General features: G+C 39.7%; 1 protein-coding gene across 3 annotated transcripts in view; it reads right to left on the bottom strand.

Annotated features, from left to right (window-relative positions):
- pde8b (phosphodiesterase 8B) overlaps positions 1-19,415 on the bottom strand; it is a 43,103-nt gene extending 23,688 nt beyond the window's left edge. For 2 of the 3 annotated variants that reach the window (XM_030742298.1, XM_030742299.1), the window contains exons 1-2: positions 18,660-19,415; positions 5,849-5,905 (exon numbers count right to left, since the gene is read on the bottom strand). In XM_030742298.1, coding sequence (XP_030598158.1) covers positions 5,849-5,905; positions 18,660-18,941 — 339 coding nt within the window. In that variant the 5' untranslated portion in view covers positions 18,942-19,415. Of the gene's footprint in view, positions 1-5,848; positions 5,906-5,996; positions 6,364-18,659 lie in introns of those variants that run through there. The other variant, XM_030742300.1, reaches the window with a different exon arrangement.
- Positions 19,416-25,750: the final 6,335 nt, after the last annotated feature.

Below are 25,750 nucleotides of genomic sequence, written 5' to 3'. Positions count from 1 at the left end.
GTATCAGTCAAAGGTTTGGACACACTTTCCCATTCATGTGAATGTATCAGTCAAAACCTCTGACTGCTACTGTAATCAGTTCTTTAAGACATTCCTACCTTTTCAGAGGAAGGATGTTATTTACTCTCTGACTCGCAATAAGCTTTGATTTATTTAAAAAAAAAAAGATTCATTACAATATTAGCCTAGCAAATATAATAGTATATAGAGAAACACTACGCTGAACTCTAATAAGTTTTTTCTTCAACAAAAGTGTAAAATATTCATTATTATGAATAGAAGCAATTTCATACCTTTAGTATACATTACACACTCTTATAAAATAAGTACCATATTTTACCTATAAGGATACAGAGGCTTGTCAGTAGGGCAGTAAACGCTAATGTACTGTCACCGTACCTTTTGGCGGGGTATTTGTATTCTTGTGGTTTGCACCTTAGTGCGGTGACAATTTTGTATCTTAATCTAATAGTACAAAAAGGGCAGTTTGAAAAACAAAAACTTGATACTCATTTTAGTTTTTTTTATCTGCGAATTCTGACTACTCAAAGCTGTTTGTCACACCTGCATAACTTCCATTTTTTAACCACTTATCCAAGTTAGGGTCTATTTCAGGAGCCTCTTACAGGTGACAGTGTAAACGGTAGGGTACACACTAGAGAGGTCACAGGACTAACACGCACAGACAGCCAGCCCACACTCTCACATCCACACCTACATCCTACTTCAGAATCACCAGTTAGCCTGACATGGATTTTTTGGACTGTGAGAGGAAATCAGAAAAAAAGCCTGTAGACACAGAAAGAACACAGATCCTAGGAAGACTCTGCTTGGGAGCATATATGTTTCTTTTTGGCCCTTGAAATAGTACACATAGTTTCATGGATGGATGTGTAATTCCTAGATGGGACCTGTAGGGACAGAAATGGACTTCTGCCATTTCTGAGAAAATATAATATAAAGGAATTTGTAGGTCATTGGTCTGTAGTGATGAATTCATTTTTACACGAGCAGATAATGTTGAATCCTAAAAGACTGAAAGTTCCCTTAGTGTTAGTGTAGGATTGACAAAACAGGAACTTGTAAAGTTGATCTGGATGTGACGGCTAGCTAAAACACACATTTTCATTTATTTAGCCAGTCTAGTGATGTGAGTAAAATCAAAAACAGAGAAAAATAAACAGCAGGGAAATGGTCATCTCTGTCATCTGTCCTGGTTTTAAATCTCAGTTCTGCTTGTTGGTTTTTTTCCTGGGTGAAATTTTAATTTTCTCTCTGGTGATTTGTGGATTTCCTCCCACAGTCCCAAGGCATGCACACAGCTTGGGAGAAATATTGAAAATTGTGAGTGTGCTCATCTGTGTGCTTGTCTTTCCTTAGATAAGCTGGCAAACTGGTGCCTCTCTGTCTTTTGCTAAGAGCATGCTAGGAAAGCCCCCCCCAAGCCCCCCAAGCCCCCAGTTCTGAATGGGGAAATTTAAAATGGAAGAAAGGAACAGCTGAATAACCCCAATCATGTAAACGTCACAGCAGTGCCTTCTCTAAGAAGTGAATTACTCCTTTAGCTGAAACTGAGCAGCACAGACTCATGACAGACATGAAACCTGCAGAGTGAGGACATGTTTTTGATCCCACACTGTGCTTTGACCATGAAAACACCGACCACCACCTCTGGTACAGTGGTGAGGAAATACAACATATACACGCAGGCAGCTGGCCCGCAGCCAGAATCAACTGTACTCAGCTCTGCCTCGCAGCAGCATCACCTCCTGACTCCCTCTAAGGACAACAAAGGATAGAGTGACAGACGGAGTGCATTGAGGTACAGCAGAGGGGTGGGGTGGGGGATAATGAGTGAGTTGGTGAAATAAGCAGAAGAGAGTCCAAGTCAGGCAGTGAGCGTTCATATGCCGCCCTTCACAGGTGGTGATAGAAACAATAGAAAATGAAAAAGAAGAGGTGAGAGCGCCAAAAGACGACGTAAGAAGGAGAGGACAGAAGTGGAAAATGGGCTCCTATTTGTGAGTGCCTGTGAAAGGTCTACAGTCTTTGATCCTGTGCTGGCTTGTGTAACCATCGTGCTAGCATGTGAAATTCCACACACACAGTACCTAACGTACCCTGGGACAACACAGACCGCACACATCTCTGACCTGCCACCCAAATATGTCACCAATGACAAGCCTGGTAGGAGGCGCCGTTGGTCTTAATACCCCATCTAATATACACACAGTCAAACGCATTTAAACACGTGGCTGCGCTCCATCACACCTACATCAGATCTGTCACAACCACACACTTCCCTAAATGCAACTCACTGTTAATGGTACACAAATGAATGTGTGTTTACATAATTACGCGGTTCCAGCACCCTTAAAATACATTTGAAATTTCAAACATATCGAGCCACCCAAATGACGCAGTCAATCACAGGCTTCATGGTTTGCATGAAAGCTGTTCAGCTGACACAGAGGCTCGTCCTCCTGGACTGCCGCTGCTGCAGTCTGACTCACATTTTCAGAGTTCAGAGGTTAATCTGCCATGTTTGCACACGCAAGTCAGATGCCATTTAATGCTGGGATATTTGGGATAACCAGCTTTGAGCCATTTAACCATATACGAGGTTAAATGCTGGCCAATGAAATCCTTTGTTTCGGCTTTCCAGCATTTTATTTTAGTAATCGCACTGCATTTTCATCCCTTGCTCCCCCATCCCACATACTGAGATGATGTCCCACATTTTGATCGGCTCTAGTATGCAAAAGTCTGCACTGCAGGGTGTGCATTTTTAGCCTTTTAGCCTGTGGATATGAAAAAAGCAGAAGCTTTTTTAAAAATCTTGTTCAAATGCAGGTTAAGCTGTCTTTTTCCTGGCAATGCGTTGCCCAACGGGGGGGAGGGAAGCTGCAAGTCACAACAAGGTTACAAGTTCTGCAGAATTTGGCCGAATATGATATAAACGGTGCCAAAGAAAAGAAAACAAAGTGACAAAAATACAGAGAAGGGAAATACAGTGTGCAGTGATACAGCATTTTGAAGCTGGATCAAAATTAGAATTGCCAAGTGTGGCTCAAAAGAAGCTTCATGTGTGCATCACTACTGAAATCCAAGGTAATTACAGACAGAACAGCCTTAATGAATTTGTTGACTTTGGCAGATGTTAGTTGTAGTGCTTATAATTCTATTTTAAGTCCCATTTTTAGTTTACTTAATGATGTTCCACAAGTTTTTAAAGCAAATCCAACTCATGGCATTTTACAAAAATATAAAACAAACAAACAAACAGTCCTAACACTGCTGAGCTAACGGGTGTAGCGGTTGTCCAGAATTTTTTCACAGGATTTTAGTGTTTTGGGAACACCCAAATGGAAAATCTTTTAAAAGGCAAAAACTGCAATTCTAAAAACGTCTGACACTTTATTTAAAAGGTGACTTCTTTTAATTTCCAAAAATTTGCTAACAGCAATAGCGCGTGTTAGCAGTAGCATGGCCAAACACCATAAAACTAACCCGATATCGGTCGCTGGTGACCTCGTTAAGAAATTAATAAAGACATAAAAATAATCCCAATAACAACTTCTTTTGAAGTAGTGCTGAAATAATCTGTCAATGCACTGATTAGTATATGAAATTAATCACTGATCATTATGGTTATCAGTTACTGTAAATTATTAACCACTTGGGTTTTGTTACATAAAACAGGGTGTTTGAATATTTGACTTGGGATTAAATAAAATGTGATTTGCACCTTCTTTTACTAATGACATTTTATTATATATATTGAGCTCCATATGATTAATCAGGAAGATCACTAAGTAAATCGATGTAAAAGTTAGTAAGTGGACACAAAGACTGTGTGAGTAAATAGGTTTTCCCATATTTATCCTGATATACTGGATATTAAACCCTTAGCCTTTTAAGTTTACATCAGAGGTGTTGCACCTCTAACTTACATTCCAATTTTATGGGTTGGCCACCTAAATTAAAGCAAACAGAGTATTTCTTATTCTTGCCATTAATTTAGAAATAAAGTTGTCAAGGATTTATTACACAGCTGTGCTGCTTTTACATTTAACAAGCTGTTATTTTTACTAAATCAGTGGTGCAGCTTCCTTCCAGTAAAGATTGTGTTGATGTACACATGAGTTAATTGAGTAACAGCTTCAGCTGTAAATGCATGTTTATATTACTGTAACATCTGCTGACAGTAGATGAAAGTCGTACTTGCACACAAAAAGAAAAGGCATTAAAAGTTCAAAGGAGCAAAACTTTTCAAACTTTTCAACAATAAAAATGCACTTCGTGCTCATGGATGAGCGATTTAATTATCATGCGCTGCTTTACATTCACTTATGTGTGTAATAAGTGAAACCACATGACCCATTAGATAAGCTGAAGGAGGAGGCATGTAGCAAATGTGAAACTTTCCAGGGCCATCAGGCAGTAACAGTAAATGTCAAGGAAAACCCACAATATATAACTCTCTCCTGCAGAACATTTTATCTCTCTTTTCATCTCTCTGTTCCTGTGGAAGGAGTGAAGCAGAAGAGGGGCGGCTCAGGTCATGGATCCAGCAGAAGGTTGGACGTACAACTAAAAGACCAGTTTTAGGTTTTTATGAGGCATCAGATGAAGTCTTAAAAGGCTTTAAAGCCCTCGGTCCCTCCACCTGCTCGCATGTTGCCAGAGATTTCTGCTGTAGTGCTTTTGGGTTTGATAAATAAGGAGGAGAGTGAAGGGATAGAGTGGGATTCTGTAGCTCAGCATGAACACGAGTGGCATGCCAGGCCTCTCACATCACTACACTGGAGTGGGAGCTGAGCTGAACTCAGAAACCCCTGGAGATGGGTCAAAGCAGTGCAGCTCAAACCAAAGCCAATTAAATCAAAGCAATAAACGAGCAGCTAATAAAGTAGCTGAAATGCTAGTATAAGGAATGCTTTGTAGTACCTGCATCCTAACCAGCTAGTCACCTCCCAGAGCTCTTACTTTCTCAGTTACATAAGGATAAATCTTGTTAGCACATGTCTTAATCTCTAACCAGAGGATGAGCACATAGAATTCCTGACTCAACCCTACCTAACCCTGCAATATTACCCGAGTCCTTGACGGGCGAGATGAAATCTTAACTAGACTACATAGACTGTGTCTACAGGATTCACAACTACATTCATTAAAGTATATTCAGAAAACATCACAGTAAATAGATGATTGATTCAAGAACCACTGCAACACAAAGGATGGAAGATAATCTTTCAACAACATTAAACAGAAGACTTTGATCTATAAAGGGTAACACTGTTCCTGTTCCTTTACCTTAGATCAAAAAGGACTTTGATATTTATCCGCAATTACTCTGGAATTACATTCAGTCAGGTAAATCATTATCTCAGCAAATACTGTTAACTGCACTTTGTATGAAGTCACTTGATGAATAAAAATCAATTCATCTGCAAAAGGATTCTCATTCTTTTGTAGCTAAATGGACGTAGATGAAAGGGTGTTTTGTGGGGTAAAAGTTGAACAGAAGTCCCAACGTGACTCAAAGTATAAATATTATAAATATATATATAATAAAATATAATATAGTATAAATATTATAATCAACATAAGCAGTTTGTAATGTTTTCCTGGTTTAAATAAAATCATGAATATAAATACCTACTGTATAAACAACCGGAGATAAAAAGGGGAGTTTTAAGAATTAAAATTTTATGCTTATCTCCTATAATTGTGTAAAGCAACATATACTGAATAATAATTGAAAAATAAAATATATAATTTGGAGGGAAGCTGGAATATGAACATTCAGATATGATCATGACTCTAACGGCTCTTTTACTCTTACCTGAATTGGCTCTTGAGTCAGTCTCATGGGTCCTACACATTCTTCTGTAGCTGAAACCTGTTGAAGAAACAGTGACAGCAGCTGAGAATGCATAAAATCACTCACTTACAAAAAATACAACCAAAGCAAAAAGCTGAACATTTCTTACCATTTTACCATTAATATCCAGCAGCATATTATCATATTGTTTTCCCACAACCTGCCTGCTCCTGTTGCACTTCACAACCTTTAATCTTCTTTCTTGCCACCTACTTTCACTCCTCAGTGCAACAAGCCAAGTATTTCCTCTTACAAGCCAGATGCGTGGAGCCAAACAGGATAGCAATAGCTTTTTTAACGCTGCAACAAATATCTGTACATCTGGAGCCTTAACTACAGATTCTGTGATGACTCTTCTGCACCGCAGACACGCATATTTTCATGCTGCCTTGCCAATCCAGAGCGGAGCTGTCCGCTACAACCGTCTTTAGAAGGTATTAACCACCAGCCGCAGATTGAACTCACAGGTTTACCTGATAATCCCACTGCAGGAGCATCACATTCTGTGCTCTATATGTGTGTGTGTTTTTGCAGCTTGTCTGGACAGCTTCAGCAGGGCTCTTAACCACATGCGTCATTCTGATGTGAATAAGCAACTCAGCTACATGTGCGTCTCTTGAGCATATGCATGCACACACAAGCTTACACCACACTTCAAAATACACACTGAGTCAGCAGTGTACCATATCATATGGTATCGTGGTCAACATGTGTGCAACACCCTGTTTTTTTTGTTTTTTAGTCCGAATGGGTTTTTTTTTGCTCTTAATGTGACCACAAACACAGACTTTTGAACACCCAGGGAAATGTTCAGCATTCAAACTCCCCTCCCCATGAAGAGAAACATGTATACTTTCTGAGTGGAAACAGCGAGGGGGGGATGGAGAAAGAAGGGGGAGGAGGATTTCTGTTAATTCCACCAGAGGTACAAGTGCCATAATAATGCATGCCATGCACAAACTCTACTCACAGTCAGACAAATTGCATGACTAAAGCAGTGAGGCAGGCGGGAGCTGATGACTTAACTACCCGTCATTACAGTATTATTTGTCAGTGGTACTTAGGCTTAAAGATGAACATATTTCTGCCCACATCTCAAAAAAAACCACCATCACAAACATCAAGACTTTGTGGTGCAACATTTGAAGAAACATCAGAAACTTCATTTTACCAAACCAAACGGCAAACTCCAGGACTGAAAATAATTGCAATTCTTCCAATAGCCACTTGAGGCTTTAACATCCATTAAATTGCCCAGTGATCTGCTATCTGACTAATATTATAGCCTGCAGTATGAAGTTCATGCTTCAGTTTTTCTAGTCTGTTGCTCAGCACTAATCAACAGATATGTGTCTATGCATTACATGTGTACAGTTTATTGATTTGGCTTACTAACTTAGCTTGCAACCATTAGCTATTAACTCACTGCCCCCACCCCACTGTCAAATGTTCCCTTTCATGCTCCAAAAATGAACATGATGGCATAATGACTAGAGGAGTGGTCCCTAATTGCTCATTAGAGAGAATGAAACTTCAGGGCACTTCCACACGGGTTTCACTTTTCAGATCCAGATGCTACATCCATCTTTTATGCTCTTCTTTGTCTTTTCTTTTGCATGCAGTGCAGTCTATTGGAGATAGTTTGTTTTCCATTTAGTGCTCCGAACTTTGTCGGCCGCATGTGTACCATAAAGTGCAGTTTCACCACCAAGCTCAGAAAAATACAAATGAAAAGGGAGGACACACACACACACACGCACAAGCACACACACACACGCACGCACATACGCACACACACACACACACACACACACTGTGGTGGCTGCAGCAGCAGGTCACCTACTGATTGGAAGGTTGGCGGTTCGATTCCTGGCTATCTTGCAAATGACAGTTCAGTTACTGTATAAAGTGAGCTTTGTTTGGTGTCACATTTCAGATGTAAACACACAGTCTTACATATGATTTATTGACTGTATAACCCCCCCACTCCAAAAGCAAACAAACAAAATAGTTACCAGATTATGATTTAATTTGGTGCTATATAATCAAAACTGAACTGCATTGAACTCAATTTAAAAGTGCTATAGATACAAAGATACAAGGCATGCAATGCAAAGAAAAAGGTCATAAGGTGAAAGAGCAAAACATGAACTGTAGTTCCTCAACCTGTGGACTGCTACAGTCATTTAGCAACTGAGCTGCTTTGCTTATGCTTAACTGAACATCTGAGCACAAACTGAGCCAATCTTATGCCTAAGCAGAGCGACAGACGTGTAAGACCAGAAAAACCTCCAACTTTAGTTGTTTTCACATATAATCACCTGTTGGGAGACTCAAGCTAGGATACAATCCAAGGTTGCGCTTTCTCACATGTAGACAACAATAGCAACAGAAGGACTGCTTCAGATCTTTTCCCATCTCAAACTGCTCCGTTTGGTTTTAGATGCACTTTTCTCTCATGTACACATCACACAGACTTTGCACTAAGGAGCTGGCAGGTTAGAGACTGTTTAATGTTTCACATGCAGTTTGATCATGTACTGTAATGTCTACAAAAGTTCAGGCCTGCAGTGCAGGTGTGAAGATGTCTGTATTTTGAATAAGTACAGTCATTTAATTTGTTCTAGTAAAAAACAATCGAGGCATATTCCAGCTTGGCTGGATATGTTAAGCTGCCTACAAAGAGTGTGCAAGAAGCTAAAAAATAAACTACACTGATACTGAAGACAGTTTGTTGGTGATAGCAGAGATACAGGACTGTGTTGTCACTGATTTGTGGTCCTTACATCAGAATTGTTTGTGTCTAAGCACAAAGACATTCCTGAAAAGCTGAGCAAGAATCACTGTCAACAATCATGGAGAGGACAAAGAAATAAGGTCAACCAAGTAAGAATTGACCCAAGGGAGTTGGTAGGAAAGACCCAGAGCATCTGGTGACTCAGTCTTAAAAGCATAAACCTGGTTATAAGAAGACTGAGGGGAATGAATCACTGTTTAGTGCTTCAGTGACAACAAGAATCCCAAACTCAAAATATATCATTGGGGTTGAGTGTTAGTTTCTTGAGAAAATGAGCAATTGTGTTTTATTTGAGGACAATAGAGCCAACAGGACTGCAAGGCTGTAGAAATGGGAGTGTTCAGTAATCACTGCTGAGAGAACAATTTGGAGAGGGATCAGTCAGATGAGTTAGAAGATTATGGAAGAAGTGCTAAGGAAAGTTGTCTCTTCTTAGGAGCAGCTGACAGAATCCTTGTGGACAGACATGGAGGGGACGTAAATGAAAGAGGATTTTGGACTGAGTACACAGACTGCTTCTTAGTAATTAAAAGGAGTGATAGAAGTGAGATGTAGATATCGATAAGCTAGACTCTGAAAGCTGACTTGTATGTCCATAGCAGCTGCAAGCTAACAAGCTAGCTAACACAGAATGGAAAAAAAAAGAAAGCTGATGCTGATGGCTTATAAAGTAAACTTAGGTGGAAGACTAACTTAAGGCTATATGGAGTGTTAAGAGCACCTGGTGGCACAGCTCAAAGAGGTGGCATGGGCCCACCCTCCTGTGAGCTCCTCACCTGCAGTGTGGAGGTCCTCTATGACAGCAAAAGGGCCTAATTTTGTGTGTGAGGTTGAGAAATACCAACTAGATCTAGTCGGGCTCACCTCAGTGCATGGCCTGAACTCTGGAATCAGTCTCCCGGAGAGGGGCTGGACTCTCGGTGAGAGGTGCCCTCGGTGAGAGGCAGTGGACAGGGGTGGGTTTTCTTGTATGTTGGGATTTCTCTTGGTGGACAAAAGACTTGCTTTCCTGCACAGACTGGGGTGGTGGTTCCCATCTTTAAGAAGGGGGACCAGAGGGTGTGCTCCAATTATAAGCAGATCGCACTTCTCAGCCTCCCGGGGAAGGTCTACACCAGGATACTAGAAAGGAGAGCCCATCAATGGCATTTGGCTGAATCCCTTGGGGTATCCAGTGGAAGGTGCTTTGGGGTGATGGGGTGTCTGGCCCATTGCTATGAACCACTCAGTCCCTGTACAACTGCAGCAAGAGCTTGTTCTGCTTTGCTGGCAATAAGTTGAACTCATCCCTGGTGGGTACTGGACTTCACCAGGGCTACCCTTTGTTATCGATTCTGTTCATAATTTTTATGCACAGAATTTATAGGTGGAGCCAAATGATGGAGGGCTTCCACCTTGGTGGCCTCAGGATCTCATTATTGCTTTTTGCAGATGACATCATCTGCAAATCTTCTCTTGGCTTCATCAGGTGGTGACCTCCAGCTCACACTGAAGTGGTGATCTATGTCCCTACCCTCACCTATGATCACAAGCTTTGGGTAATGACAGAAAGAATGAGATACAAGCAGCAGAAATGAGTTTTCTCCAAACAGTGGCTGGCCTCAGATGAGAAATTTGGTCATTCAGGAGGGGCTAAGAATAGAGCAACTCCTCCACATCAAAAGGAGCCAACTGAGGTGATTCAGGCATCTGATTAGGATGCCTCCTGGTGCCTCTTGGGCAAGGTATTCCGGACATGTCCTACTGGGAGGAGACCCTTAAGGTAGACCCAGGACACACTGATGCCTCTTGGCTGGCCTGAAACATGGGGATTTAAGGGTTTGTCGACCTTGGAGTTCCCCCGGATGAGCTGGAGGAAGTGGCTGGGGAGAGGGAGGTCTGGGCTTATCTGCTTAGGCTGCTGCCCCTGCAACCCAGCTCCGGTTAAGTGGTAGAAAACAGATGGTTGGATGGATTGATGGTGTAAGTGGATGGACATAAGATGCTAGAGATGGGAGAAAGTTGAGGGAAAACAATATTAACACTACACTGTTCCAGTAACAAGTCACAAAATATACCGCAAAGATAAACTGTAACAAAATTGTGTAAAAATAGAAAAACAAATTGCAGTAATGTATCCTTCTTTGTAAACACAAAGTGGAGTATTATAAAGGTTGATGCTTCAAAAAATATTACCAGCAAGCTACCGTACAACTTACGGTACAATACAGTGTTTTTTAATTCTCAGTCATTTCCATTGATTGATTCTGGCCATAATTATTTGCAAAACTATGTTGCATCATGTCACACTACTTCATTTAGCATATAATGTAAATTAATTAACTTTGTAATGTTGGCTTTAGTACTGTAGTTACTTGAGGAGGTGTTTGCTCAGATTATGGAAAAGAATCGTGGGGATTTAAGGGTTTGTCGATATACTGTATAGAAACACATTTTAATAGTAAAAACGTGTTACGGAGGTAACAGTAGAAACATCAAGAGTGTAATGGCAACAGTTAGCAGTATTAAACTGTCACTCAGCAACCCCCTCTGTAACTTTATGTGGTTCCTAAACCCTTCTACTTTGCAAAAGTACCACTTACAGTTGATCGTGGGATAAGAGGGAAGAAATTTTAGTACCCTACTCGATTCACTGAGCTCCTTAGAATGACCCATTCTTTCATAAATGTGTGGAAAGGCAGACTGCATGACTAGGTGCTTGACTGTAAACACCGGTGACAAGATTAAGAGGTGTGGCCCACATATGTTACACAAAGCTACCCAAATGATATATTACCAATCTATAAGTATATAGATAGGTAATATATCATTTCTTTTTAAATCTTTTTAAAACTAAATAGAAATAAAAGTAAAAATGGAAAACGAGTGTTTCAAAAGGGAGCATTTACTGATTTTTTTCCACACGTTTTGGCAAACTAATTATCTCAAAAAATAAAAAAATAACACACACACCTAACAATGTTCCTTTCACATCACAGAACTTGCCATACATCTCTTCATTCCCTTTTAATCCCATGACTTAGATCTTCAACTAATTACAAACTTCTAGATGCTGGCGCTGCCTTCATCTTGGAGTAATTTCATCCATTTCTATTGCCTTTGTTTTTGTGAAGCACTTTGTAATGTGCTGTATAAATAAACTCTTAATTGCTTCCTGAGGCTAGATATTTAATGTCATTGCATATACTGCAAACACATTGTTATGATACAGATCAAACATTGCTTTCATTTCTAAAACCCATCCGACATTTCGGTGCACATTTAATTGAACAGTTTATTCCTCTGAATGCAATAAACTTAACAAAGTTAGCGTATATTTAATGTGGTCCTTTGAAGGTGTTTTCTCTGCTGATGTTAGATTATAAAGATGACTAGCTAGTTTACAGTATGGCTGGAGAACAGAAACACTTACAGACCGGAGTTTAATTGTTTTGAGTAATGACAAAGGGGGTGAATTTCTCATCGTGAGTCGACCTTACGAGTGACTCTTTTGTTGAAAGTCAGACTGTTTAGAAATCAGAAGTGATACAGAATGACGTTACTGTGTCCTTCAGAGCAGGGCAAAATCTTTTTCTGGTCATTTTCATGTTTATCAAAACCAGAAAAGAAAAGGTTTTTTTTTGTATATTGCCAGATAAATACCAAGCACTTGGCTTTTATCATATTAGGTTCCTCATCATTGTTAACACCAGGCCTTGGTGTCTGCATGAATCACAGTCCTTGCAACAAGGCCTCAGCTTATCTGTGCTGCAAGTGGCCTTCTTAGAGTGTCTAGATGGACTTGAGGTCGGCCTCTGGCTTATCTGTTAGACTTCTGTCCACAGTATGAAGTCAATGATAAGCTTACAGTGATAGTCTGATATTTTGACGTGGCTAACATCTCTCATGTGAACAAGCTTCTTGACTGCTACCTTCAGATGTTCAAGCTACAAGTAATAATAGTGTACTGTTGAACTGGAGACAGTAACAGTTCTGGATTACATTTCTGGGTTTATCACATTTTTCTTTGCATAGTTTAACATTTTTAAATAAAATAAAAAGAAATAAATTTTAAAAATTGCCAATATTATTAATAAATGCTGGTGAACAAGTTAAATATTTCACCTGTTAAACAGCATGTTAATCTTGTCACTGCTAAGAAGCATGCTGGCACTCACAGAGCCACACAAAACATTTAAGTGTATCAGTCAAAATCAAAACTTCTCAATATGCTGTGCCTCTATGTAATGATCTAGGTATTTGCCTCAGGCTTGAGTCACATTAAGTCCAAAGCCTTGCACACCATGTTGATTGAAGAGTTCAAATGTGACCAGACCTGTAAATATTAACAATATCTACAGTCAGCATGTTTCAGCTGCAATGGAATGGTGACCTGTTTAGTTTATTCTGTTCTTATTTATGTTGGGATATTTAAGAAATTTGTTATGGTGCTGTTACTTCCCAACATGCATGAGTGGATTTGGAATCCTTCCTAAATCCTGCAACATCCTGTAAGCCTCAAGCAAGAAGAGATTTCAGTCAACTTTATGGAGTATAATATACACTTTTTTACCACTGGACAAGTGAAACTCAGTTTCAGTATTTAAGTGTCGACCATTCACACTTACATTCACCCCTACAGTCATGGTAAAAATAAAGTAAACCCTCTGTAAGTGTTTATGTATCACTGCATAATAAAAAGTCATCTAGTCATTAGCAGGTCTTCAAATGAAGTAAATACAACTTCAAATGAACACATGGCATATTACACTGTGTAATTATCTATTTAACAAAAAATCATCCAAAATGCAGAAGCAGTGTGTGAAAAACTGTTTCCATAGGAATTAAGTGGGTAAGTAGTAGCCAGGTATTGCTAATTAAATGCATTTGATTAAGAGATCATCAGTAAGTGTGAGCACCTCTATAAAAGCATTCAGGTATACACATCTGAAAGCTCCAGACAAGCAAACTGACAAAACTTGCCTTTATGTAAACAGTCATCCCAGCACTGAAACTATTTTCCACTTCAACGCCAGGATGACACCCTACATTTTTACATTAGTGTTGCTTTGTTAAAAATCATGTTGAGAAACACTGGGAAATTTAGCAAATACTAATAATAATGTGAATGCTAGTTAAAGACCTCGAGACTGTAATATGAAGCAAGTTCAACATGTGCATGATATTGTCTCCTTATTAGGTTTGGCCTACCGTAACATCAGCGACTGGGCTGAAGTGGTTTTCAACTAAAGTGGTTGTGAACCTAAGGTTTCCTAATCCAGCTATGAGAGTGTGCACATGAAAGAGGCAGTGCTAGCAGCACATAACCACCGACAAACATGGATAAGTCAAAATGCAGCAGAGCAGTATGAGAAGAACTATATTAGAAAAATATGAAGAGGTTGGTCAGAATACAGGCCCACAGAAAGGCATTTGCTACAACCATAACGGGGTTGTTCAGTATCATGATCCCATCATTAAAGCATAGGAAAACCAACTGAATATTCTGTTTAAACTCACACATTAAACAATATTCTAATGTCTTGCTGAGATTAAGGTACTCCTGTGACATGTAAGAGAACTTTACCTATTTTTTTTTCAGACACAACCGTGACAGTGTAAAGAAGTAAAAAAGCAAATACAAAAAGAGAATTTAAACTGGTAAGAAGGCTGACTCGCAAAGGTTTACATAAGGTCAATAAGTAGCAAAGTTTTGCTTCACTGTTTTAGAGAATATGAATCTTTTAAGGCTTATGCAACAGTAACATTGCTTTAAACTTGCTTGCAGCAGACTGAGGTGTGTGTGTAAATAATTATTTGATCTCCCAGAAAAAGAAAGAACTAAGTCAGAAAACTCACTAATTAAGCAGGGGATCAAATAATTAGGTCCCCTCACTGTATCTCCCAGTGATGGAAGGACAGGAACTGGATACAGAACCTCTTAGCACCTGCGCGCTGAGGTCCGAGGGATCGTCAGGAACTGATATGGCCAGAGCACTGACTGGCCAACAGGCAGTAGTTTTGTGCATTTCTGCATGTCCAAATGCTATTTTGTGACACTGATGCTGTTAATACAAAAGTTTGAAATGGCAATTCAATAAGAGATGATATCAACAATAAAGAGAACTCAAGATGACTTACAAAAAATGCATTAGCTTATAGTCAACAGGGAGAGAATATAAGCTCAGTGATGCTAAAGTTAGGCTGATGTTGGGTCCTCCCTCTCTGTCATCTGCCTGTGACTTGACATTTCAGTTGTTCAGTACTGCCAGCTAAAAAAAAATCACTGTCAGTGTTTACTTAAAAGCCCCCCCCTCCACACAGAAACTCAACTTCATTCTGGGGAATATTGATGACGAAATATTGTACTTTGAAAAACGAGCTGATAACGGATATAAACAATGATAAATTGTTATTGTCTCTTCTGAAACCGGCTTACTGTGACTGTATGGGTTCTCCCAAATAGCAAAATAAATTGTTACATCATGTACTTTTTAATGTTTACGCAAGGCACCGCTGATGTGCGTAAATGAAATCAATAATCTGAGAGAAATCAGAGAAGAGAAGGGACAATAATGCCCTATAATGGACATTTTCTTCTTCGTTACTTTTGAATGTGTTTTGTCTCTCTGCTGACTTGTGAATGGAATGAAAATTATTAAAAATATACGGTCTATCTTCTCACCGTAACACTGGTCTTTTTATCGCTGACCAAAAATTTCACATTTTCACCACAATATTATTAATTATATCACAAGCAGCATCACCATAATCTAATCCTAATCTCAATTTTGTTTGCCAAAGAAAAGACTTTAAAGACACCTTCTACAAAGCTGCCATGAGGTTATAAGAGTGTTAATTGGGCTCGGTCGGGTTTATGGCTTTTTTTTAAGAATACAGAACCTTGTGATTGCTGAACTTTGGCATATTTAATCCAAGTGGCAACCTCTAAGGCTTAGAAAGCTGGTGCCAAAAGCTGCAGTTCTTGTAATGGCGTCTTGGGCTGTCTTTAAAAGTGAGTCAATCCCCATAGACCACCAAGTTATAAACGCCCAAATTCAGTCATGTAAATAACATTTACAGCCTGGTGCAAAACATGTTTTTGGCCTCTAAAGCTAATTCGCCTTATCATAACAACTATACGGGGTGATTTCTTTTCTATAATTCATAATTTTAAAAATTATTAAGGCTAATCTAAAATTAGAGGCCTCTTTTATTGACAGGAGTGCTGACATGGGCAGCTAGTATCTCCTAGGGCTCATGTCCTCTGATTTAAGTCACTAAAGCTGTGGTTATGGTTGTTGTGTTGGTCATTGCTGATGCCAGCTGTGATGTCAGCTTTTAAGCATTTATCCTTGTGTTTGAGTTACGCTGGATTTGCTGCAGTTTTCTACACTCCCTCTCTGTCATCTGACAATCTCTATGCTCCTGCACTGAAATATCATTAAAATGCTTGCAAAGACCAACCTGTTTGTTCACTCGTGTGTCTGACCTGGCCTCAACACATGCACAAGGTTACAAAACCGGAGAGTTCCACGACGTGCTCAAACAACACCAAAGCGCAGCACATGTTGGCAGCTGTGACATCGGCTATGAGCTGACAACTTTGCACTTCACCCTGTGGTCTTCAGGAAGCCATCAACACCAACACTGAGGAAGTGCAGACTCCAGAGAGCATTGGTTTCACATCACAGTGCTGATATCTTTTAAATACAGTCTATGCCCTGAACAAGAGGTTGGTTGATTGTGAGAATCTGCCAGTTCATGCTTTCATTGGTGTATTCTTGTTCCAAATCAGTGCCTTGGTATAAAGCCCTGTGGGGATATCTGTACAGGTCACCAGCATCAGCTCCTTTACATGTGACTGTTCACACCCCTGCTGTACTGACCAGAGGGGTAAACAAATGACTGGTGTACATAAACATGCACACACACACACAGGAGTGTGATCAACACCATGGCAGATCATCAAGATCCTGCAGGGTAAGGCAGATGGTTTTAATAATAAATGGTATTATTGATCCTGTTTCAGTTGTAGTGGGGGGGGGGGGGGGGGGGGGGGGGGGGGGGGTACTAAGAGAGAGGACTAAGGAACTGCTGACAAACCCACACACACACACACACACTGTCTGAGCTACACTTAACTCATGACACAAATCTATAAAAAGTGCTCAGCTGCTGAACCTAAATGTTATCAAACTGTTTGCAATGTGTTCTATAATTTCAGCTGCTGGTAAGAAGCCTCGTATTAAGGTGACTAAATGTTTTCATTCATTGAAATGACTCATGTCGTGTCATTTCACATGGGCCAAATTTCTTGTATATTAGGACCAGCCAAGACAAATATCAGGAAAAATGAATGAAAAGTGTTAAAGAGCAAATGACGTGTAGAGATTCTAGTAAGATCCACTAATATAAAACTACGGCAGCTTGGATTAAACCAAGGGCTTCAGTAAGTTCAATCATGATCAAAAACTACTGAAACCACTTTAGACCAAGTTGATTTTATTATTTATAACTACCTGAATCTCATGTGGGCCTGAATGGGTTAATGCATTCTGAAAGTCTGATGACACGATCATCTGCTAGACTACTTCTTAGCAAAACACAGTTATATCCTCTAGGGTTCGATCATAAATATGAAAAAGTATCTGTTCACATGCTTCCTCATGAGAGAAATGCTTTATCGAGTAAAAAGCACACAAACTACATGAGAAGGTTTGAAAGCTGCTAAACAAAGCAGAGCAGTGCTGTTCTCACTCTATTTTCATGTCCTAACCACCTTTTTAAATATCTGTAACATGTTTATGAAGTGCTGTTTTCTGAAAACTGAAATGCATCTAATAGAATGGAATGTTTGTTGACTTCTGCATTATTGATTATTAAATTAGATTAATAGTAATTAATCCCATTGTCCATGATGGCTCACTTAATGATGCCAGCTTAGTGATAAACTTATTTTTAATTCTCTTCATATTGATTTAATTTTTTAGATTAACAGGCTGTTACACACCTGAAAGCAAACTTCAGGAAGCCAAAAGCATGCTAAATGTTTTTAAATTTAAGAGGACAGTCCAGAAATGATCATCTGGGGTTAATTTAAAGAGCACAAGTTGTCAAATCTGAGCTGATCCTCTGGCTTTAGGGGATCTGAAACACACTCTGTGTTTTTCTGCCTAAATACTGACCAAGTGGACGTACTATTGCTTATTTCACAGCTTTGTCTGTTTCCGGGAACGTTTGCCTGGAGCTTCGGGGCTGTACTTGGAGATAATAAACAAAAGTCTGCTAACAGGGTTTTCTTATAGCACAGATTCTGACTATCAGAGAGCTGATGGTGAGAAACACGCTAAGTGGGGATTTCAGTTTTTTTCAAGTAAAAACTTCTAGTAACCCTTGACTTTAAAATGCTGTAGTATTTATATAGAACATGGTTTCATAACACACTGCAGAGTTCATATGTAAGCATGTATAAGTGCTTAGTAATGCATTTGTGAGCAATTATAACTCCTCCTGTGGACACACTGAAGTGGAGTGTGATGTAAGCACATGATAAGGAAATACTGAATAAAAATATAGTATAAATATGGCCTATTTGCTGCAAGCAAACTTTCTCCTCACAACTCCATATTGTCTTATAAACCACTACAGACTACCCATGCAGTCTGATACATCAGCTGATTCTAAAGCTGTAATACATTTCTGGAAGAAGCATCATGCAATGTAACACCCTCCATACCCTCATACATTAAATGATCATCATTGTTAGACACATGGCTGGCTGCAGGCAAAGCTGAGTTAATGGGAAAGGCACTGAATGAACTGCAGCAGGATTTATAATCCCGGACCTACAGGTTTGGGCCTCATGTACTAACAAGCAACAGCAAAGGCCTTCTCAAGTGCGGTTTTCACTCACGACCCTGAGATGTGATGAACATTTGCCAGCACACCACGTTTGGTTCATTCAACGCGTCCCACTGTGTAGTGCTACCGTACCTTGACGCTGGTGTGGCTTGTCTGCGTCTCGGCCTCGATGCGGATGTGTCCTCCGCTGTTCTCCTTGCGATCCCGGCACGAGTTGTTGCGCGAGTGCCGACTCTGGTAGGTGATGACGGAAGGGATGGTCTCGGCCGCATCGGTCTTGATGAAGAGCCCGTGTAGCGTGGCTGCGGTGCCCTGAGAGATGGTGGTGGTCTGGTGGGGGGAGTTGGATTCGTCTGAGTCTCGGCAGTAGATCACCCCGCTCTGAGAGACGTGGATACTGGGAGCGCAGCCCATACCTCAGCGACGCGCCTCCGGAGTCAGATCCCAGATAATAAACACCGACTCTTGGGTACCACCTTCCTGTCGTCCACAGCTGCCTGCACACAGGCTGCTGTTTTCTCCGGGCATCGGTTGCGGGATCGAATCGCTCTCTCCTCCGCACACCTCCGTTCGAGAACATCAAGGGAGGGAAAACGTGAGGTGTAGATAATTATTTAATGCATGCGACCTATGAATTCGGCTTGTTTCCAACCTCCGCTATTGACGGATTTTGGATTTCGATTTCATATTGAAGACAAAATGTGTTTCAGGCTATAATCTAAACCTTCCCGATGACCCGTTCTCCCCGCCGGTGCTTCCATCAAATGACCCGGACTAATGAATAAAATTAATAGATGGTCTAAACCACCTGGCGGCTCCTCATCATCTCTTGCTTCATATCCGGCTTTGTTTCTCCGCTCATCCTCAGTGACATGGTCGCATTTTCGGCCTGTGATGAGCAGGCTATATGAAATCTCTTCTATCTCTCTACTTTAGTTATTCTGCTTGCTGATCATTGGCTACGGTCCATCTCCCTCTCCTTCTTTCTGCTTCCTAGTCTCTCTCTCTCTCCTCCCTCTATCTCCATCACACCAACACTGTATAATTTTTGAATCTCCAGAATTATAACTCCCAAGAGGCCATGCTGTGACTCCAGGGGTCCTTTTAAACCTCACCTTGCATAATGCCATCACAGTAATGGGGACTTCGTGAAACACAATTTACTGTCCAAACCACCTCCAAACTTACCTTTAGGCTTATGGTTCATTTAGAAAACACGGGCTATTTACGCTTTGCTTCAATTTTACATATAGTTCTACATATATTTAGACATACATGCACATGTAGGCAATAGGGAACAGGAAGTGAAGAATAGAATAAAATATCATAACAGTCACAACGCGACATAAATTCATCTCTGGCAGAGTTTGACTGAAAAATAACAAATAACAGCCAAAAATAATATTCAGCATCAGTCAAAAGTCACAAAACTCACAGTCCAGAAGGACGAGGACAAATAAGCATTATTCTAAATTAAAATAAGCTTATGCCATGACATCTTTTTTAAAAATATTCACAGTTGAAGGAAGATGTTTTGTATACCCTGTTCCTAACCAAAAGGTCTTGATAACACTGGTCTGATGGTAACAGCTGAACGGACTGATGGAGGGGGTGAGAGGGGCCCTGTGTGATCACACTGGCCTTCCTACCCAATGCATAACTCAGTCAGTGGTGTTTGAACTAAACCTGTTATCTTAGTGGCCTCTCTAATACTCTGAGAGAATTTGAGCTTGTGTATAACAGTGAGGTCCAAATGGATTCAGTGAGATATTTGCAAACCAGGCTTAACTGACACTAAAACTCCTGAGCTTGCTCACTGGCTCCAGTCATGAGTTTTCTTTTATATACTGAGCCAGAAAGTTTTAAGAAGGATGGAGAGATTTCTATCTCCATTTCCATTAAATGACTCAACCTGCTCTATCAGCTTCTCTTCCCCTCTGAGGGGATCAAGGAGAGGTTGGGCTCAAGCAGCCTGCCCCCTGCCCCCACAACACAGCTCCTGGGTCTTGTTTATATTGATCTTTAAGGAGTTTTCCTGATCCCATATTGCTGGTATTCCATCAGTGAGTTCATGTCAATCACGTGGGTCACTGGGGGCCATTTCATTTGCAGTTATATACACACTTGCAGCACTTTCCTGATGAGGTTATAGTCTCAGTCATTTGTTTTGAGTCACATTTAGTCCATGTTGTAAATTTTGATCACTCTGACTGCCAGAAAAGAGGATTACCCGAGATGTGCTAACTTGTGACTAACAAGTTGTTAGCCAATGAGCATGTGGTTTCACAGTCAGAGCCACCCATCGCCTGTCATATATGCTTTCAAAATACCAAGACGGCAACAGCAAAAACACTCAACCTGAGGCTGCAAAACCAGACCTCACCAACCAGTGGGTGATGTCATGGTGGGCGTGTCCGTCTTTTATCCTGGCTATGGTAACACTCCTGGGTAGGCTGCCTTTTCTGTTATTATTACAGGATGCAGTATAACAATATTTCAGGAAATATACTGTGATGTTGTCTACATCATTTAATAAATATTATAAGTGCGTGATATATAGTTCATGCACAGTTCCTCAACCTCACTGTGACATTATATGAGAGATGTACACTCACTCAACATGTGATTAACATATACAGTCACCTGGATGTCATTGATTTGATGTGTTACTTTTTCTTGTTTTTTTTCACATTAGCAGTTAGAGTCTGAGAGCACTGTGTTACACATTTTGACCGATCTATTAATCCAATAATTGTTTTAGCTAGTAGATACTAGTAGATACCTTCTACTAACTAAAACAGTATGCTTGTGGTCAAGCATATTAATATGTTGGCTATATAGAATAGATAAACAGCATAAATAAGCATAATAAAATTCATAAAGGCACAACGGGAACATATTATTGTGTAATCTCGCTGACAAATTGATAAATTCCAGGGTGACAAAACAAGCAAACTGAAGACGTCCCCCTGGGGTCTGTGAAACTGTGATGCACTTTTTTTTTTAATTTATTAAGTAAATAATGAATGAATGAATAAAAAAAACAAAAGAAAACAAAACAAAAAAAACAAAAGAAAACAAAACAACTTTGATTAAGTTAAAAGGTAAATCAAATAATTATTAGTGGTGGCCTTATTTTGATTAATCCTACATGATCATCTGTCAAATTTTGCCAGTATAATGAGTCATAATCTTGGAACATACAGTAAATATCTGCTGTTTAAACATATTATTTCTCAGTGTAATAAAAATAATCCTATTTTGCTTATTTTGCCCAGATTTTCAATCACCAACCCTTTTTTCTTTAAGGTGATTAAATATTGACTAAATAGTCTACATATGAGTTCCAAAATAGCTACAAAGAAATAAAATCTAAATTCTATCATATAATTTTAAAAGATTAATTGCTGGCATATTTCATGGGTTAGTGTTAAAACCTTTTGAAAGTATGCAAACCGATAGTACAGGAATTCACATCACTGTGACTCTTGATATAGTCGCAGGTTTTCTGTCATTAAAATAATGCATCTCTGCAAACATACACAGTAACAATTTTACACAATTATACTTTTTTTTAAATTATGTAACCACACTAAACATGCAACTTGCTTATAGGATGAGTTATTGCTCTGTGAAACCCCTCAGCAATATGTAAAAAATACAATGAGCTCCCTGCAACATTCAAAAGCCACATACACACACTATACGCCACTAACTATACAATGTTACGTTCAGGTATATTTTGTTATCAGCTGCAAAGGTGTAATGCTACTTCACCATGTGAGTCTGTGTGTGTGATCATGACAGAGGCAATTTTGAGGACTTTGGCACGTGTTTATATGCGTGTCTGTGGATTTGTCGGTGCAATAGCGTCAAAACACCTCAAGTAAGTACTTGAGAATAAAAAGTTCAGTTTAAAGGTGTGTGCGATCTGGCCCAGGAGCACTAAGTGAAGGGTGCCAGAAGTGGAGTCTAAGATTAAAACAGCAAACATTGTGCTACAGTTTGTCGTTTTAATAGTGTGTCGTGTCTAAAGTTCATTTTCATACATGCATGTAGCCCAAGAACTCACTGATGTCACTGCTGCCATCAAAAGAGGGCCTCTGCTTTGAGGATCTAAATAAATAATAAATATGTGGATACATAAACCAATATATTTCCTCCACCATTGTTTTTCAGCACAAGCTGTCAGTTACTTGCATCTAAGAGCGCCGTACCTGCAGTGAAACCTTATTTTACCTGCTCAGCACTATGAAATAGCCGAGAGAACGCCCTCTGGTGGCCGACCTCATCCACGTTCAACTGGTGGTTCAAATTGTAGATCAACAGAAAACAACATTCAGGTGAGTGTACTGGATAAAATATCCTCACACACGATGAGAGGATATTTTCTCGGCTATATATGTTAGAGTGCAACACCTGCTTTTCATCTGCCAGTCTGCCTGACAACAACTACAAACTGTCAGTGACTATATGAGTGATATTAATAAGCCTTTCTGACTTTGCCTGCTCAGAGTTGTACACATTAAGTGCACAGAGCAAGAATATCAATTTGATTATTTAAATAAAAAATAACACAAAGATTTTTCGCTTTTTTTCCCCCAGGAATTTCAGAATGCTGACATAAAATAATGTCTGTTTGCCAGTTAGTACCAGATAACCGTGCACGGGACTTGCATTTACTTCGGTGAGCTCCTACCTTTCGTGGTCCATTGTGGGGGAATGCCTCTGGTGACAGCCCGCTCATGTTTTAAAGCCAAATGTTTTGTCCTTCAGTATAAAATGCAAACAATGGGGGACTTAAGTAAGCACTGTTTCCACATGTGATATCCGCACGAAGAGCCGTCGCGTTACGTGGAGCTCCACAGGTAGTGAGCGCGGGATGGTGAGTTAGACGCCGGCCTGTGAACTTCATAACCTGGGTTCAGATTGCACCGGGCAGGCCCGGTGTCCGTGTGGCCCTAGTGCCCTTGCAGTGCTATAAAGTGATATTTTGTGTAGGTTACGCAATTATGCAAAACTACTCCACTATCAGGGTACTTAAAAACTCAGTACATCTGACAGTTATGATACAAAAGTATAGCATTGTGTTGCTTTAGCTCACTGCAATTTTAAATACAAATTCACGTTACTAATACTACCTGTGCATTCTTCTACTTTCATAATTCGCACTTACCAGCAAAATGTAGCCTACTTTGTGCCCGCCGTATGTAGCTGTATGCCTTATACAGTGTACTGCATATTATATTATATGACTGTATTATTATTTAAAATTGAAATCTAAGAAGCATTTTAGTGTTGTAGCTCAAGCTGGAGATAATTTATACTTTATAGTGCTGTTTAGTTTATTCTATAGCAATGCTTTAGTTTAGTTTTTTATTTTGCCATAATGTTGTAATATACGAGATGATCAGATATTATGGTTATAAAATTTGAATCTGGAAAGTTATCTGTAAGTGTAAGTACACCCCCCCCCCCCCCCCCCCTTCCTCCACCTGGAGCAAGCACCCAGCTGGATAAGCAGAACATGAATGACAGATGATAATAAAAGCAGATGATGTGACATGAAAATACTTCTGACTTTTATTTTGAATAGAAGTTTCTGTTAGTATTCATGTACTTTTTTGTACGCCTGCAACATCTAACCTTGAGGCGTCGATACTGAGATGTACAATACATTTGAATACATTTACTTCACCAGCTGTATGTTTTATTCATATAGAGTCTATGGCTGTAGCTCCATTCATTTGTTTTACAGCTTTAAAGTGTTCTGCTTTTAAACTACCAAACATGATACAAAGTAGCTTTAACTCCACCTTTAGCATCTACAACAGTGCTAACAGTGCTATTAGGTTATGCAGTATTTGATGTCAAAGTTTGCACAGTAAGCAAAGTATTATAGCTTTATATTTTTTTGTAGTTTTTATTTTTATTTATTTATTATTTATTTTATTGATTTATGTACTTCTTTCACCAGTTTAGTTTTAGTTCATTTCTAGAGTGACTCTGCTCATTTTATAGTAATAACAGGGATGTTTTCCAGGAGAAAGATCTTAGAAAGCCATATACTCACAGTCAGGCAGACATTAAAGTCTATGTATTGTCCATGTATTTAATATAATGAAAGTCTCGACTACTTATCCAGCTTTGTTGGGATGGTAGTGAGACGAGTCAGCAATAACATGCCTTTGGCCTGTTTCCCAGAGGAAACCCACACAGGCACAAGGAGAACATCCAAACATCACACAGAAAGGTCCCCGCTCACCAAGAGGTGGGAACCCAGAACCTTCTTGCTGTGAGGCAACAGTGCTAACTGCTGCACCACCACGCTGAGAGAAAGCCTTTTTCACTTGTTTTTTAGGCTGGATATCAGAGGTCAGTTATTGCCCGTCTCCTGACTTTGCCTCATTTTGTAATTCAGCAACACTGTGTGTGTTCAAAAGTTGAAGTTGGAGCTTTGTGACCAGCATGCGCATCAAAAATCAAATTTGAAAATCCATGCAAACAGTGTTTCAACTAAAGGTCCCAACTCTGAGATTTTATTTGCACTGCAAATTCACAGGAAGCTTTCAATGTTGATGATCAGTAAAACCTGTTACAGCTCTGGTACACAGGGTGCCAAACGGGGATGTGATTTCTTTGCACACCCGTCATCCAGCCAGCAGGGGGCATGAGAAGCACAGCAGATGAGTTCCTATTACTGCAATATCGCCTGAGCATTGAGTAGTTTTTCTTCTGCTGTAACATGATTAGAAATTATGAAGAATTGTGCAGAAAACAACACGCACAGCAAATTATAATAACTATACATGTTAATTGCTATAAAGCAAAAAAAAAAAAAAAAAAAATAGTGAATGAATTGTATCAATTGCTGTTTGCTCAGAAACGAGTACGATGAGGAAAGACCTTTCTAGGAAGACACATGAAAGCTAAAGATGCTGAATATGCTCTCATCCTGTTTACCAGGAAGCCGGATTTTCGTCTCCTCTGCCTAATGTGCAAGAATGTGTAGCTTAAACTGTTATGACATAAGCAGGCCTTTGTTTTTCCAAATCTGAATTATTCATGGCTGAACTGAATCCTTCTCTCTCTCTCACACACACACACACACACACACACACACACACACACACACGCACATGCATGCACACACACACACAAAAGCCTACTTCATCCATCAAAGTGTACAAAACATAAGCCTGTGTGTGTGTGTGTGTAAGTGT

This window comes from Archocentrus centrarchus, chromosome 12 (genome assembly GCF_007364275.1).
Source record: "Archocentrus centrarchus isolate MPI-CPG fArcCen1 chromosome 12, fArcCen1, whole genome shotgun sequence".
Taxonomy (NCBI): domain Eukaryota; kingdom Metazoa; phylum Chordata; class Actinopteri; order Cichliformes; family Cichlidae; genus Archocentrus; species Archocentrus centrarchus.
This window is presented reverse-complemented; position numbering and strand designations above follow the sequence as displayed.